This window comes from Oncorhynchus kisutch, linkage group LG29 (assembly GCF_002021735.2).
Source record: "Oncorhynchus kisutch isolate 150728-3 linkage group LG29, Okis_V2, whole genome shotgun sequence".
NCBI lineage: Eukaryota > Metazoa > Chordata > Actinopteri > Salmoniformes > Salmonidae > Oncorhynchus > Oncorhynchus kisutch.
In genome coordinates, this window is record NC_034202.2 from 45,794,552 (window position 1) to 45,812,712 (window position 18,161).

The 18,161-nt window shown below is 45.8% G+C and overlaps 1 protein-coding gene across 1 annotated transcript in view; it reads right to left on the reverse strand.

The window, feature by feature from the left end:
- paxbp1 (PAX3 and PAX7 binding protein 1) overlaps positions 1-18,161 on the reverse strand; it is a gene marked incomplete in the record, with an annotated part of 74,920 nt that overhangs the window by 45,377 nt on the left and 11,382 nt on the right. Inside the window, 4 exon segments of the mRNA XM_031808988.1 lie at positions 9,333-9,456; positions 10,340-10,529; positions 12,935-13,137; positions 13,989-14,092. Of these exon segments, the coding sequence (XP_031664848.1) occupies positions 9,333-9,456; positions 10,340-10,529; positions 12,935-13,137; positions 13,989-14,092 (621 nt within the window).

The following is an 18,161-nucleotide window of genomic DNA, read 5'->3' on the forward strand; positions in this document are numbered from 1 at the left end:
CTAATGCAGAAACATTCACTGTCCTGGTCTACTGTCCTGGTCTACTGTCCTAATGCAGAAACATTCACTGTCCTGGTCTACTGTCATAATGCAGAAACATTCACTGTCCTGGTCTACTGTCCTGGTCTACTGTCCTAATGCAGAAACATTCACTGTCCTGGTCTACTGTCACAATGCAGAAACATTCACTGTCCTGGTCTACTGTCCTGGTCTACTGTCCTGGTCTACTGTCCTGGTCTACTGTCCTAATGCAGAAACATTCACTGTCCTGGTCTACTGTCCCGGTCTACTGTCACAATGCAGAAACACTCACTGTCCCGGTCTACTGTCATAATGCAGAAACATTCACTGTCCCGGTCTACTGTCCCGGTCTACTGTCCTGGTCCACTGTCATAATGCAGAAACACTCACTGTCCTGGTCCACTGTCATAATGCAGAAACACTCACTGTCCTGGTCCACTGTCCCGGTCTACTGTCATAATGCAGAAACATTCACTGTCCCGCTCTACTGTCCCGCTCTACTGTCCTGGTCCACTGTCATAATGCAGAAACATTCACCGTCCTGGTCTACTGTCCTGGTCTACTGTCCTGGTCTACTGTCCTAATGCAGAAACATTCACTGTCCTGGTCTACCGTCCTAATGCAGAAACATTCACTGTCCTGGTCTACTGTCCTGGTCTACTGTCCTGGTCTACTGTCCTAATGCAGAAACATTCACTGTCCTGGTCTACTGTCACAATGCAGAAACATTCACTGTCCTGGTCTACTGTCCTGGTCTACTGTCCTAATGCAGAAATATTCACTGTCCTGGTCTACTGTCCTGGTCTACTGTCACAATGCAGAAACATTCACTGTCCTGGTCTACTGTCCTGGTCCACTGTCCTGGTCCACTGTCATAATGCAGAAACATTCACTATCCTGGTCTACTGTCCTGGTCTACTGTCCTAATGCAGAAACATTCACTGTCCTGGTCTACTGTCACAATGCAGAAACATTCACTGTCCTGGTCTACTGTCCTGGTCTACTGTCCTGGTCTACTGTCATAATGCAGAAACATTCACTGTCCTGGTCTACTATCCTGGTCCACTGTCCTGGTCTACTGTCATAATGCAGAAACATTCACTGTCCTGGTCTACTGTCCTAATGCAGAAACATTCACTGTCCTGGTCTACTGTCACAATGCAGAAACATTCAATGTCCTGGTCTACTGTCCTGGTCTACTGTCCTAATGCAGAAACATTCACTGTCCTGGTCTACTGTCCTAATGCAGAAACATTCACTGTCCTGGCCTACCGTCCTAATGCAGAAACATTCACTGTCCTGGTCTACTGTCCTGGTCTACTGTGCTAATGCATTAACATTCACTGTCCTGGTCTACTGTCCCGGGCTACTGTCCCGGGCTACTGTCCTAATGCAGAAACATTCACTGTCCCGGTCTACTGTCCCGGTCTACTGTCCCGGTCTACTGTCCCGGTCTACTGTCCCGGTCTACTGTCACAATGCAGAAACATTCACTGTCCTGGTCCACTGTCCTGGTCTACTGTCACAATGCAGAAACACTCACTGTCCCGGTCTACTGTCATAATGCAGAAACATTCACTGTCCCGGTCTACTGTCCTGGTCTACTGTCCTGGTCCACTGTCCTGGTCCACTGTCATAATGCAGAAACACTCACTGTCCTGGTCTACTATCCTGGTCCACTGTCCTGGTCTACTCTCATAATGCAGAAACATTCACTGTCCTGGTCTACTGTCCTGGTCTACTGTCACAATGCAGAAACATTCACTGTCCTGGTCTACTGTCCTGGTCTACGGTCCTAATGCAGAAACATTCACTGTCCTGGTCTACTGTCCTGGTCTACTGTCCTAATGCAGAAACATTCACTGTCCTGGTCTACTGTCCTGGTCTACTGTCCCGGTCTAATGTCCCGGTATACTGTCCTAATGCAGAAACATTCACTGTCCTGGTCTACTGTCCTGGTCTACTGTCCCGGTCTACTGTCCTAATGCAGAAACATTCACTGTCCTGGTCTACCGTCCTAATGCAGAAACATTCACTGTCCTGGTCTACTGTCCCGGTCTACTGTCCTAATGCAGAAACATTCACTGTCCTGGTCTACTGTCCTGGTCTACTGTCCTAATGCAGAAACATTCACTGTCCTGGTCTACTGTCCTGGTCTACTGTCCCGGTCTACTGTCACAATGCAGAAACATTCACTGTCCTGGTCTACTGTCACAATGCAGAAACATTCACTGTCCTGGTCTACTATCCTGGTCTACTGTGCTGGTCTACTGTGCTGGCCTACTGTCCTAATGCAGAAACATTCACTGTCCTGGTCTACTGTCACAATGCAGAAACATTCACTGTCCTGGTCTACTGTCCTGGTCTACTGTCACAATGCAGAAACATTCACTGTCCCGGTCTACTGTCCTAATGCAGAAACATTCACTGTCCTGGTCTATTGTCCTGGTCTACTGTTCTAATGCAGAAACATTCACTGTCCTGGTCTACTGTCCTCGTCTACTGTCACAATGCAGAAACATTCACTGTCCTGGTCTACTGTCCAGGTCTACTGTCCTAATGCAGAAACATTCACTGTCCTGGTCTACTGTCCTAATGCAGAAACATTCACTGTCCTGGTCTACTGTCATAATGCAGAAACATTCACTGTCCTGGTCTACTGTCCTGGTCTACTGTCCCGGTCTACTGTCCCGGTCTACTGTCATAATGCAGAAACATTCACTGTCCTGGTCTACTGTCCCGGTCTACTGTCCTAATGCAGAAACATTCACTGTCCTGGTCTACTGTCCTGGTCTACTGTCCCGGTCTACTGTCCCGGTCTACTGTCATAATGCAGAAACATTCACTGTCCTGGTCTACTGTCCTTGTCTACTGTCCTGGTCTACTGTCATAATGCAGAAACATTCACTGTCCCGGTCTACTGTCCTGGTTTACTGTCCTGGTTTACTGTCCTGGTCTACTGTCCTAATGCAGAAACAATCACTGTCCTGGTCTACTGTCCCAGTCTACTGTCCCGGTCTACTGTCCTAATGCAGAAACATTCACTGTCCTGGTCTACTGTCCTAATGCAGAAACAATCACTGTCCCGGTCTACTGTCCCAGTCTACTGTCCCAGTCTACTGTCCCAGTCTACTGTCCCAGTCTACTGTCCTAATGCAGAAACATTCACTGTCCTGGTCTACTGTCATAATGCATTAACATTCACTGTCCCGGTCTACTGTCCCGGTCTACTGTCCTAATGCAGAAACATTCACCGTCCTGGTCTACTGTCCTGGTCTAATGTTCTAATGCAGAAACATTCACCGTCCTGGTCTACTGTCCTGGTCTACTGTCATAATGCAGAAACATTCACTGTCCTGGTCTACTGTCCTGGTCTACTGTCCTAATGCAGAAACATTCACTGTCCTGGTCTACTGTCCTGGTCTACTGTCACAATGCAGAAACATTCACTGTCCTGGTCTACTGTCCCGGTCTACTGTCTCGGTCTACTGTCCTAATGCTGAAACATTCACTGTCCTGGTCTACTGTCTTGGTCTACTGTCCTAATGCAGAAACATTCACTGTCCTGGTCTACTGTCCTGGTCTACTGTCACAATGCAGAAACATTCACTGTCCCTGTCTACTGTCCTACTGCAGAAACATTCACTGTCCTGGTCTACTGTCCTGGTCTACTGTCATAATGCAGAAACATTCACTGTCCTGGTCTACCGTCCTGGTCTACTGTCCCGGTCTACTGTCCTAATGCAGAAACATTCACTGTCCTGGTCTACTGTCCTGGTCTACTGTCCTAATGCAGAAACATTCACTGTCCTGGTCTACTGTCCTGGTCTACTGTCACAATGCAGAAACATTCACTGTCCTGGTCTACTGTCCTACTGCAGAAACATTCACTGTCCTGGTCTACTGTCCGGGTCTACTGTCCTAATGCAGAAACATTCACCGTCCTGGTCTACCGTCCTAATGCAGAAACAATCACTGTCCCGGTCTGCTGTCCTAATGCAGAAACATTCACTGTCCTGGTCTACTGTCCTGGTCTACTGTCCTAATGCAGAAACATTCACTGTCCTGGTCTACTGTCCTGGTCTACTGTCCTAATGCAGAAACATTCACTGTCCTGGTCTACTGTCATAATGCAGAAACATTCACTGTCCTGGTCTACTGTCCTGGTCTACTGTCCTAATGCAGAAACATTCACTGTCCTGGTCTACTGTCACAATGCAGAAACATTCACTGTCCTGGTCTACTGTCCTGGTCTACTGTCCTGGTCTACTGTCCTAATGCAGAAACATTCACTGTCCTGGTCTACTGTCCCGGTCTACTGTCACAATGCAGAAACACTCACTGTCCCGGTCTACTGTCATAATGCAGAAACATTCACTGTCCCGGTCTACTGTCCCGGTCTACTGTCCTGGTCCACTGTCATAATGCAGAAACACTCACTGTCCTGGTCCACTGTCATAATGCAGAAACACTCACTGTCCTGGTCCACTGTCCCGGTCTACTGTCATAATGCAGAAACATTCACTGTCCCGCTCTACTGTCCCGCTCTACTGTCCTGGTCCACTGTCATAATGCAGAAACATTCACCGTCCTGGTCTACTGTCCTGGTCTACTGTCCTGGTCTACTGTCCTAATGCAGAAACATTCACTGTCCTGGTCTACCGTCCTAATGCAGAAACATTCACTGTCCTGGTCTACTGTCCTGGTCTACTGTCCTAATGCAGAAACATTCACTGTCCTGGTCTACTGTCACAATGCAGAAACATTCACTGTCCTGGTCTACTGTCCTGGTCTACTGTCCTAATGCAGAAATATTCACTGTCCTGGTCTACTGTCCTGGTCTACTGTCACAATGCAGAAACATTCACTGTCCTGGTCTACTGTCCTGGTCCACTGTCCTGGTCCACTGTCATAATGCAGAAACATTCACTATCCTGGTCTACTGTCCTGGTCTACTGTCCTAATGCAGAAACATTCACTGTCCTGGTCTACTGTCACAATGCAGAAACATTCAATGTCCTGGTCTACTGTCCTGGTCTACTGTCCTAATGCAGAAACATTCACTGTCCTGGTCTACTGTCCTAATGCAGAAACATTCACTGTCCTGGCCTACCGTCCTAATGCAGAAACATTCACTGTCCTGGTCTACTGTCCTGGTCTACTGTGCTAATGCATTAACATTCACTGTCCTGGTCTACTGTCCCGGGCTACTGTCCCGGGCTACTGTCCTAATGCAGAAACATTCACTGTCCCGGTCTACTGTCCCGGTCTACTGTCCCGGTCTACTGTCCTGGTCTACTGTCACAATGCAGAAACATTCACTGTCCTGGTCCACTGTCCTGGTCTACTGTCACAATGCAGAAACACTCACTGTCCCGGTCTACTGTCATAATGCAGAAACATTCACTGTCCCGGTCTACTGTCCTGGTCTACTGTCCTGGTCCACTGTCCTGGTCCACTGTCATAATGCAGAAACACTCACTGTCCTGGTCTACTATCCTGGTCCACTGTCCTGGTCTACTCTCATAATGCAGAAACATTCACTGTCCTGGTCTACTGTCCTGGTCTACTGTCACAATGCAGAAACATTCACTGTCCTGGTCTACTGTCCTGGTCTACGGTCCTAATGCAGAAACATTCACTGTCCTGGTCTACTGTCCTGGTCTACTGTCCTAATGCAGAAACATTCACTGTCCTGGTCTACTGTCCTGGTCTACTGTCCCGGTCTAATGTCCCGGTATACTGTCCTAATGCAGAAACATTCACTGTCCTGGTCTACTGTCCTGGTCTACTGTCCCGGTCTACTGTCCTAATGCAGAAACATTCACTGTCCTGGTCTACCGTCCTAATGCAGAAACATTCACTGTCCTGGTCTACTGTCCCGGTCTACTGTCCTAATGCAGAAACATTCACTGTCCTGGTCTACTGTCCTGGTCTACTGTCCTAATGCAGAAACATTCACTGTCCTGGTCTACTGTCCTGGTCTACTGTCCCGGTCTACTGTCCCGGTCTACTGTCACAATGCAGAAACATTCACTGTCCTGGTCTACTGTCACAATGCAGAAACATTCACTGTCCTGGTCTACTATCCTGGTCTACTGTGCTGGTCTACTGTGCTGGCCTACTGTCCTAATGCAGAAACATTCACTGTCCTGGTCTACTGTCACAATGCAGAAACATTCACTGTCCTGGTCTACTGTCCTGGTCTACTGTCACAATGCAGAAACATTCACTGTCCCGGTCTACTGTCCCGGTCTACTGTCCTAATGCAGAAACATTCACTGTCCTGGTCTACTGTCCTGGTCTACTGTCCTAATGCAGAAACATTCACTGTCCTGGTCTACTGTCCTAATGCAGAAACATTCACTGTCCTGGTCTACTGTCCTGGTCTACTGTCACAATGCATTAACATTCACTGTCCTGGTCTACTGTCCTAATGCAGAAACATTCACTGTCCTGGTCTACTGTCCTGGTCTACTGTCCTGGTCTACTGTCCTAATGCATTAACATTCACTGTCCTGGTCTACTGTCCTGGTCCACTGTCCTGGTCTACTCTCATAATGCAGAAACATTCACCGTCCTGGTCTACTGTCCTGGTCTACTGTCCTGGTCTACTGTCCTAATGCAGAAACATTCACTGTCCTGGTCTACTGTCCTGGTCTACTGTCACAATGCAGAAACATTCACTGTCCTAGTCTACTGTCCTGGTCTACTGTCCTAATGCAGAAACATTCACTGTCCTGGTCTACTGTCATAATGCAGAAACATTCACTGTCCTGGTCTACTGTCCTGGTCTACTGTCCTAATGCAGAAACATTCACTGTCCTGGTCTACCGTCCTAATGCAGAAACATTCACTGTCCTGGTCTACTGTCCTGGTCTACTGTCCTGGTCTACTGTCCTAATGCAGAAACATTCACTGTCCTGGTCTACTGTCATAATGCAGAAACATTCACTGTCCTGGTCTACTGTCCTGGTCTACTGTCCTAATGCAGAAACATTCACTGTCCTGGTCTACTGTCACAATGCAGAAACATTCACTGTCCTGGTCTACTGTCCTAGTCTACTGTGCTGGTCTACTGTCCTGGTCTACTGTCCTAATGCAGAAACATTCACTGTCCTGGTCTACTGTCACAATGCAGAAACATTCACTGTCCTGGTCTACTGTCACAATGCAGAAACATTCACTGTCCTGGTCTACTGTCCCGGTCTACTGTCCCGGTCTACTGTCCTAATGCAGAAACATTCACTGTCCTGGTCTACTGTCCCGGTCTACTGTCTTGGTCTACTGTCCTAATGCAGAAACAGTCACTGTCCTGGTCTACTGTCCTAATGCAGAAACATTCACTGTCCTGGTCTACTGTCCTAATGCAGAAACATTCACTGTCCTGGTCTACTGTCCTGGTCTACTGTCACAATGCAGAAACATTCACCGTCCTGGTCTACTGTCACAATGCATTAACATTCACTGTCCTGGTCTACTGTCCTGGTCTACTGTCCTGGTCTACTGTCCTAATGCAGAAACATTCACTGTCCTGGTCTACTGTCCTAATGCAGAAACAGTCACTGTCCTGGTCTACTGTCCTAATGCAGAAACATTCACTGTCCTGGTCTACTGTCCTAATGCAGAAACATTCACTGTCCTGGTCTACTGTCCTGGTCTACTGTCCCAATGCAGAAACATTCACTGTCCTGGTCTACTGTCCTGGTCTACTGTCGTAATGGCATTGTTGTTCTGCTTGGATCATCACTGAGACACAGAACTGTCTTGAATCCACTTAACACACTTACCTGTCCGTCTGTGGTGAGCACCATCCTATTAATTAGCATTCACTTTAAGACCTGTCTGAATCTCACTGACATTGCGGTCATAGTCTTTTTCGGTCAGTGATATAAAAGGACTACAGGTCTACGGACAACTACAGACAGACCGTCTGTGGATCTGTCTGTAACAGTCATCTGAGCCACAACAGATGGAGGAGCAGAGCTGAAACAGCGTCAACCTTTTACACATCACACTGTGCGGTCAGGACTCGGAACAAAGCTCACGTCTCCCTCTCTCACCAAGCTCACTTGACAACGAGGCTCACACCACTCACAGACGGGGGAGACAGGCACACCGGGGAGAGAGACACAGAGACACACGGGGAGAGAGACACAGAGACACACGGGGAGAGAGACACAGAGACACACGGGGAGAGAGACACAGAGACACACGGGGAGAGAGACACAGAGACACACGGGGAGAGAGACACAGAGACACACGGGGAGAGAGACACAGAGACACACGGGGAGAGAGACACAGAGACACACGGGGAGAGAGACACAGAGACACACGGGGAGAGAGACACAGAGACACACGGGGAGAGAGACACAGAGACACACGGGGAGAGAGACACAGAGACACACGGGAGAGAGACACAGAGACACACGGGGAGAGAGACACAGAGACACACGGGGAGAGAGACACAGAGACACACGGGGAGAGAGACACAGAGACACACGGGGAGAGAGACACAGAGACACATGGGGAGAGAGACACAGAGACACACGGGGGGAGACACAGAGACACACGGGGGGAGACACAGAGACACACGGGAGAGACAGACACACGGGGGAGACACAGAGACACACGGGGGGAGACACAGACACACGGGGGGAGACACAGACACACGGGGGGAGACAGACACACGGGGGGAGACAGACACACGGGGGGAGAGACACACACACACGGGGGGGAGACACACGGGGGAGACACAGAGACACACGGGGGGAGACACAGAGACACACGGGGGGAGACACAGAGACACTGGGGGGAGACACAGAGACACACGGGGGGAGACACAGAGACACACGGGGGGAGACAGAGACACACGGGGGGAGACAGAGACACACGGGGGGGAGACACAGAGACACACGGGGGAGAGACAGACACACGGGGGGAGACACAGAGACACGGGGGGAGAGACAGAGACACACGGGGGGAGAGACAGAGACACACGGGGGGAGAGACACAGAGACACACGGGGGGAGAGACACAGAGACACACGGGGGGGAGAGAGACAGAGAAACACGGGGGGGAGAGAGAGAGAAACACGGGGGGGGAGAGACAGAGAAACACGGGGGGAGAGAGAGACACAGGAAGACAGAGACACAGGGAGACAGACACAGGGAGACATGAGAAGGTTTTGGGGGTTCGCACGTACACACACACACAACCACCACACACACACACACACACACACACACACACAGAGAGAGAACCAACGAGGCTGTTCAAGTAAATAATAAAAACCTTCAAGATGGACTGACTTGAAAGGCTGGCAAACTCCGCCGATTCATCTTTAATATCATCCTGGCGCCGCTGGACCAGCCGACAGGCCCGTTGCCTTAGTAACTGGTGCATGTTGCCCTCCAGCTCCGCCACGGTGGGAACCTGAAACATACACGCCCAAACGTCACCTCCGACCTCCACACAGAACACGCCCTGCTCAGGCTGACCGACCGCCGGGTCACCGGGAGACCTCATTGGTGCAAGGGCCCGAGAGAGACGCTTGACTGACAGGTTGACACGTCCAATTGTGGTGAGAGGTGTGACTATAGACAGGAATATCAGTCAAAGTTAAATGTTGTAGTTTATTTTTCAAATCGGAGGTGTTTAGTCTGTTCATTCTAAATCTAGAAAAACGGGACCATGTCCAACATCATATTTCAGGTTTCCTTCACTAAACAGTTTAAACTGCGCAGTCGAGTGAGTTTTAAAAATCACTAAAAAGCCCTCAGCCCCCCACACCAAAGAGACTCCATTGACCATCATGCATCATTCCACTATGGAAGAGCTGAAGGAGGAAGTGAGTGTTAGGAGAGAGAAAGAAGCTGATGGTCAGTTTAGTTAGAAGGTTCATCGAGACTCCTCCTCCCCTCTCTGGAGTCACACCTAGAAAACACCTGCTGTAGAACTAACACCAGTCAGATGTTAAGATTAAATAAAACGTTATATTTATTTCTAACTTTATAGTTTGTGATAAATATTGTAGCGGTTAATAGTTGTAATAGAGACACTCACTATGAGGATCAGAGACATTCAGTTAAAGATCAACCAAGTGGAAGTATACTGCAACAAATAAATAGCTCTAAACTAAAAAAAGAATTTTTTTAAAAAGGCATCTCATTTAAAGCAGAAATTAACTTTTTTTTTTTTACATCAATGTTCATATTAAATTTGTTATGTTACTAATTTAAAAAAATATATATTAACCCACAACGAAAGATAAAAAAAACATAAAACGAAGAAGAGAGGCAGAGAATTTCTCCCTTACCTTTTCACCGAAACACTCAAGCAAGTCTCGAACATACCCTCGCATCTCTTGCAAGAATTTATACTGTTCTGCGTCGTCATTGGATGAACCCTCGAGCCGGCGAATGGTGTTCTGAGCTGCCTCGAGTTCTTCCTGGATCTGATCGTAGCGCTTAGCATTAGCATCATGCCCTACACGCATCTGGCTCAGCCTAGAGAGAAAGAAGAAGACACACGAGACAGACCGGGTGAGTTGAGTGGATCTGAGCCTTAACAGACAGACAGGAGAGAGAGCGACTGCTGTGAAATTAACCCACGCAGGTTTACAGTAGGTTTAACAACTGATGTGGCATTCTATTGGTCGACAGAGCTGTGATCAGGCTAACTATAAACCAGCTTTTATCAGGACTGAAGCAGAATACAGGACTGACCAAAAGAAACTACGGAAAAACGCCTAACGTTTTATTCTTAGTAAATGTACCAGTGATATGAAAGAAGGAACGGTCCCACCTTTCCATTGTCTATAATGCTAAGCTTTCGCTGAATGCTAATCCACCAATGGCGCTGCTAACAACATACGGTGATTTGAAGAAAAATAGTTCAGATGTCATTATTTAAATGACATTAATTTGACCATTTTAATTTCTACCTGGTAGAAAGTCGTGTAACTTCAAGACTGGAGTATTTAAAATAGATATATTTTTATTTGACTTAATTCAGACACTCGAGATTCAAAACCTAATTTGGGTCGCGACCCCCGAGTAGAGAACCGCTGGAGTAGAGATCTGGAAGGTACATTTTGTTACGGTACAGCCTTATATATATATATATATATTTATATATAAAAATAAACATATATTTTTTAAATCCCTCAATCTACACACAATAGCCCATAATAAAAAAAGGTTTAAAAAAATAAAATACCAGAAACACCTTATTTACATTAGTATTCAGACCCTTTACTATGAGACTGGATACTGAGCTCAGGTGCATCCCGTTTCCATTGATCATCCTTGAGATGTTTCTACAACTTGATTGGAGTCCACCTGTGGTGAATTCAATTGATTGGGACATGATTTGGAAAGGCACACACCTGTCTATATGAGGTCCCACAGCTGACCGTGCAAATCAGAGCAAAAACCAATCCATGAGGTCGAAGGAATTGTCTGTAGAGCTCCGAGACAGGATTGTGTCGAGGCATAGATCTTGGGGAAGGGTACCAAAAAATGTCTGCAGCATTGAAGGTCCCCAAGAACACAGTGGCCTCCATCATTCTTAAATGGAAGTATGGAACCACCAAGGCTCTTCCTAGACCTGGCCAGGTAGGCCAAACTGAGCAATTGGGGGAGAAGGGCCTTGGACAGGGAGGTGAACAAGAACCCGATGAACTCCAGAGTTCCTCTGTGGAGATGGGAGAACCTTCCAGAAGGACAAGCATCTCTGCAGCACTCCGCCAATCAGGCCTTTATGCTTTTACTGAGAAGTGGCCTCCATGACAGCCCGCTTGGAGTTTGCCAAAAGGCACCTCAGACCATGAGAAACAAGATTTTCTGGTCTGATGAAACCTAGATTGAACTATTTGGCCTGAATGTCAAGCGTCACATCTGGAGAAAACCTGGCACCATCCCTACGGTGAAGCGTAGTGGTAGGAGCATCCTGCTGTGGGGATGTTTTTCAGCAGCAGGGACTGGAAGTCTAGTCAGGATCGAGGGAACGCAGGAGTGGCTTCAGGACAAGTCTCTGAATGTCCTTGAGTGGCCCAGCCAGTATCCGGACTTGAACCCAATCGAACATCTCTGGAGAGACCTGAAAATAGCTGTGCAGCAACACTTCCAATCCAACCTGACAGAGCTTGAGAGGATCTGCAGAGAAGAATGGGAGAAACTCCCCAAATACAGGTGTGCCAAGCTTATTGAGTCATACCCAAAAAGACTTGAGGCTGTGATCACTGCCAACGGTGATTCAACAAAGTACTGAATAAAAGGGTCTGAAAACATTTACATGCTTTTTATCCCTGTTTTGTATTTATAGAACAGTCTTTATGGGGTATTCTGTGGCAATTGATGAGGGGGAAAAAACTACTTAATCCAATTTTGATTAATTAATAATTAAGTAATAATAATTCAGGCTGTAACTTAACAAAATGTGGAAAAAGAGAAGGGGCTGAAGTCTCTCCAAAGGCACCGTGTCTTCCCCAGGTCAGTAGTGAGAGGTCACCGTCAGGGTCAGTAGTGAGAGGTCACCGTCAGGGTCAGTAGTGAGAGGTCACCGTCAGGGTCAGTAGTGAGAGGTCACCGTCAGGGTCAGTAGTGAGAGGTCACCGTCAGGGTCAGTAGTGAGAGGTCACCGTCAGGGTCAGTAGTGAGAGGTCACCGTCAGGGTCAGTAGTGAGAGGTCACCGTTAGGGTCAGTAGTGAGAGGTCACCGTTAGGGTCAGTAGTGAGAGGTCACCGTTAGGGTCAGTAGTGAGAGGTCACCGTTAGGGTCAGTAGTGAGAGGTCACCGTTAGGGTCAGTAGTGAGAGGTCACCGTTAGGGTCAGTAGTGAGAGGTCACCGTTAGGGTCAGTAGTGAGAGGTCACCGTTAGGGTCAGTAGTGTACTGGATCGGTCAGGTACCTGTCTCTGAGGCGTGTCTTGACCAGGTCAGTAGTGACAGGTGAGAGGTCACCGCCAGGGGCACTGTAGACCAGTGTGCAACCCTCAGGCTTGCTGCTGTAGGAGTAGGGCAGGCTGTAGGTAGAGCTGTAGGGCTGCTGGGGGTCGTAGCTGCTGCTGTGGTAGTACACGCTACCGTTGTCGTCTGGCTGGCAGGCCTGGACCTACACAACAACATCATCATCATATCTACGGTGTGTGTGTTACCTGGGGGGGGAATGCTGGTGTGTGTGTTACCTGGGGGGGAATGCTGGTGTGTGTGTTACCTGGGGGGGGAATGCTGGTGTGTGTGTTACCTGGGGGGGGAATGCTGGTGTGTGTGTTACCTGGGGGGGGGGATGCTGGTGTGTGTGTTACCTGGGGGGGAATGCTGGTGTGTGTGTTACCTGGGGGGGAATGCTGGTGTGTGTGTTACCTGGGGGGGGGATGCTGGTGTGTGTGTTACCTGGGGGGGATGCTGGTGTGTGTGTTACCTGGGGGGGGATGCTGGTGTGTGTGTTACCTGGGGGGGGATGCTGGTGTGTGTGTTACCTGGGGGGGATGCTGGTGTGTGTGTTACCTGGGGGGGATGCTGGTGTGTGTGTTACCTGGGGGGGGATGCTGGTGTGTGTGTTACCTGGGGGGGGATGCTGGTGTGTGTGTTACCTGGGGGGGGATGCTGGTGTGTGTGTTACCTGGGGGGGGGATGCTGGTGTGTGTGTTACCTGGGGGGGATGCTGGTGTGTGTGTTACCTGGGGGGGATGCTGGTGTGTGTGTTACCTGGGGGGGGATGCTGGTGTGTGTGTTACCTGGGGGGGATGCTGGTGTGTGTGTTACCTGGGGGGGGATGCTGGTGTGTGTGTTACCTGGGGGGGATGCTGGTGTGTGTGTTACCTGGGGGGGATGCTGGTGTGTGTGTTACCTGGGGGGGATGCTGGTGTGTGTGTTACCTGGGGGGGGATGCTGGTGTGTGTGTTACCTGGGGGGGATGCTGGTGTGTGTGTTACCTGGGGGGGATGCTGGTGTGTGTGTTACCTGGGGGATACTGATCCCTTTGCGTATCTGCTCCTGTTCCCAGCGTGACACCTCCTCATCCTGACCTCCAGTATCCAACGCCTCGTCATCACTACCCTCTATACCTAGTAGAGGAGAGAGAGGGTGGGGAATGTGGTTACAGAGCCTCCAGAATGTATTCATACCCATTGACTTATTCCACTTCTACACAAAATACCCCATAATGACATCGCAATACCCCATAATGACATCGCAATACCCCATAATGACATCGCAATACCCCATAATGACATCGCAATACCCCATAATGACATCGCAATACCCCATAATGACATCGCAATACCCCATAATGACATCGCAATACCCCATAATGACATCGCAATACCCCATAATGACATCGCAATACCCCATAATGACATCGCAATACCCCATAATGACATCGCAATACCCCATAATGACATCGCAATACCCCATAATGACATCACAATACCCCATAATGACATCACAATACCCATAATGACATCACAATACCCATAATGACATCACAATACCCATAATGACATCACAATACCCATAATGACATCACAATACCCCATAATGACAAAGCAAAGTGAAAGCTGTTTTTAGAAATGTTTGAAAATTACATTTCCGTCCCTGACGGAGTCTTTCTAGTAGTAGTAGTAGTAGTAGATTGGTAGTAGTAGTAGTAGTAGTAGATTGGTAGTAGTAGTAGTAGTAGTAGTAGATTGGTAGTAGTAGTAGTAGTAGTAGTAGATTGGTAGTAGTAGTAGTAGTAGATTGGTAGTAGTAGTAGTAGTAGTAGTATATTGGTAGTAGTAGTAGTATATTGGTAGTAGTAGTAGTAGTAGTAGTAGATTGGTAGTAGTAGTAGTAGTAGATTGGTAGTAGTAGTAGTAGTAGATTGGTAGTAGTAGTAGTAGTAGATTGGTAGTAGTAGTAGTAGTAGATTGGTAGTAGTAGTAGTAGTAGTAGTAGATTGGTGGTAGTAGTAGATTGGTGGTAGTAGTAGTAGTAGATTGGTAGTAGTAGTAGTAGTAGATTGGTAGTAGTAGTAGTAGTAGATTGGTAGTAGTAGTAGTAGATTGGTAGTAGTAGTAGTAGATTGGTAGTAGTAGTAGTAGATTGGTAGTAGTAGATTGGTAGTAGTAGTAGTAGTAGATTGGTAGTAGTAGTATATTGGTAGTAGTAGTATATTGGTAGTAGTAGTATATTGGTAGTAGTATATTGGTAGTAGTATATTGGTGGTAGTAGTAGTATATTGGTAGTAGTAGTATATTGGTAGTAGTATATTGGTAGTAGTAGTATATTGGTAGTAGTATATTGGTAGTAGTAGTAGTATATTGGTAGTAGTAGTATATTGGTAGTAGTAGTAGTAGTAGTAGTATATTGGTAGTAGTAGTGGTAGTAGTAGATTGGTAGTAGTAGATTGGTAGTAGTAGTAGTATATTGGTAGTAGTAGTAGTAGATTGGTAGTAGTAGTAGTAGATTGGTAGTAGTAGTAGTAGATTGGTAGTAGTAGTAGTAGATTGGTAGTAGTAGTAGATTGGTAGTAGTAGTAGTAGTAGTAGTAGATTGGTAGTAGTATATTGGTAGTAGTAGTAGTAGTAGTAGATTGGTAGTAGTAGTAGTAGATTGGTAGTAGTAGTAGTAGATTGGTAGTAGTAGTAGCAGATTGGTAGTAGTAATAGCAGATTGGTAGTAGTAATAGCAGATTGGTAGTAGTAGTAGCAGATTGGTAGTAGTAGTAGCAGATTGGTAGTAGTAGTAGCAGATTGGTAGTAGTAGTAGCAGATTGGTAGTAGTAGTAGCAGATTGGTAGTAGTAGTAGTAGATTGGTAGTAGTAGTAGTAGTAGTAGTAGTAGTAGTAGTAGTAGTAGATTGGTAGTAGTAGATTGGTAGTAGTAGTAGAAGTAGATTGGTAGTAGTAGATTGGTAGTAGTAGTAGTAGTAGATTGGTAGTAGTAGTAGTAGTAGTAGTAGTAGATTGGTAGTAGTAGTAGTAGTAGTAGTAGTAGATTGGTAGTAGTAGATTGGTAGTAGTAGTAGTAGTAGATTGGTAGTAGTAGTAGTAGTAGTAGTAGTAGATTGGTAGTAGTAGTAGATTGGTAGTAGTAGTAGTAGTAGATTGGTAGTAGTAGTAGTAGTAGTAGTAGATTGGTAGTAGTAGTAGTAGTAGATTGGTAGTAGTAGTAGTAGTAGTAGTAGTAGATTGGTAGTAGTAGTAGTAGTAGTAGATTGGTAGTAGTAGATTGGTAGTAGTAGTAGTAGATTGGTAGTAGTAGTAGTAGTAGTAGATTGGTAGTAGTAGATTGGTAGTAGTAGTAGTAGTAGATTGGTAGTAGTAGTAGTAGTAGATTGGTAGTAGTAGTAGTAGTAGATTGGTAGTAGTAGTAGATTGGTAGTAGTAGTAGTAGTAGATGGTAGTAGTAGTAGTAGTAGTAGTAGATTGGTAGTAGTAGTAGTAGTAGATTGGTGGTAGTAGTAGTAGTAGTAGATGGTAGTAGTAGTAGATTGGTAGTAGTAGTAGTAGTAGATTGGTAGTAGTAGTAGTAGTAGTAGTAGATTGGTAGTAGTAGTAGATTGGTAGTAGTAGTAGATTGGTAGTAGTAGTAGTAGTAGTAGTAGTAGTAGTAGTAGTAGATTGGTAGTAGTAGTAGATTGGTAGTAGTAGTAGTAGTAGTAGTAGATTGGTAGTAGTAGATTGGTAGTAGTAGTAGTAGTAGATTGGTAGTAGTAGTAGTAGTAGATTGGTAGTAGTAGTAGTAGTAGTAGATTGGTAGTAGTAGTAGTAGTAGTAGATTGGTAGTAGTAGTAGTAGTAAGATTGGTAGTAGTAGTAGTAGTAGATTGGTAGTAGTAGTAGTAGTAGATTGGTAGTAGTAGTAGTAGTAGATTGTAGTAGTAGTAGTAGTAGATTGGTAGTAGTAGTAGTAGTAGATTGGTAGTAGTAGTAGTAGTAGATTGGTAGTAGTAGTAGTAGATTGGTAGTAGTAGTAGTAGTAAATTGGTAGTAGTAGTAGTAGATTGGTAGTAGTAGTAGTAGTAGATTGGTAGTAGTAGTAGTAGTAAATTGGTAGTAGTAGTAGTAGATTGGTAGTAGTAGTAGTAGTAGATTGGTAGTAGTAGTAGTAGATTGGTAGTAGTAGTAGTAGATTGGTAGTAGTAGTATATTGGTAGTAGTATATTGGTAGTAGTATATTGGTAGTAGTATATTGGTAGTAGTATATTGGTAGTAGTATATTGGTAGTAGTAGTAGTATATTGGTAGTAGTAGTAGTATATTGGTAGTAGTAGTATATTGGTAGTAGTAGTATATTGGTAGTAGTAGTATATTGGTAGTAGTAGTATATTGGTAGTAGTAGTATATTGGTAGTAGTAGTAGTAGTAGTATATTGGTAGTAGTAGTAGTAGTAGTATATTGGTAGTAGTAGTAGTAGTAGTATATTGGTAGTAGTAGTGGTAGTAGTAGATTGGTAGTAGTATATTGGTAGTAGTAGTAGTAGATTGGTAGTAGTAGATTGGTAGTAGTAGTAGATTGGTAGTAGTATATTGGTAGTAGTAGTAGATTGGTAGTAGTATATTGGTAGTAGTAGTAGTAGTAGTAGTAGTAGTAGTAGTAGTAGCAGATTGGTAGTAGTAGTAGTAGTAGTAGTAGTAGTAGATTGGTAGTAGTAGTAGCAGATTGGTAGTAGTAGTAGCAGATTGGTAGTAGTAGTAGCAGATTGGTAGTAGTAATAGCAGATTGGTAGTAGTAGTAGCAGATTGGTAGTAGTAGTAGTAGATTGGTAGTAGTAGTAGATTGGTAGTAGTAGTAGTAGATTGGTAGTAGTAGTAGTAGATTGGTAGTAGTAGTAGTAGATTGGTAGTAGTAGTAGTAGTAGTAGATTGGTAGTAGTAGATTGGTAGTAGTAGATTGGTAGTAGTAGAATTGGTAGTAGTAGATTGGTAGTAGTAGATTGGGTAGTAGATTGGTAGTAGTAGTAGTAGTAGATTGGTAGTAGTAGTAGTAGTAGATTGGTAGTAGTAGTAGTAGATTGGTAGTAGTAGTAGTAGTAGATTGGTAGTAGTAGTAGTAGAATTGGTAGTAGTAGTAGTAGATTGGTAGTAGTAGTAGTAGATTGGTAGTAGTAGTAGTAGATTGGTAGTAGTAGTAGTAGATTGGTAGTAGTAGTAG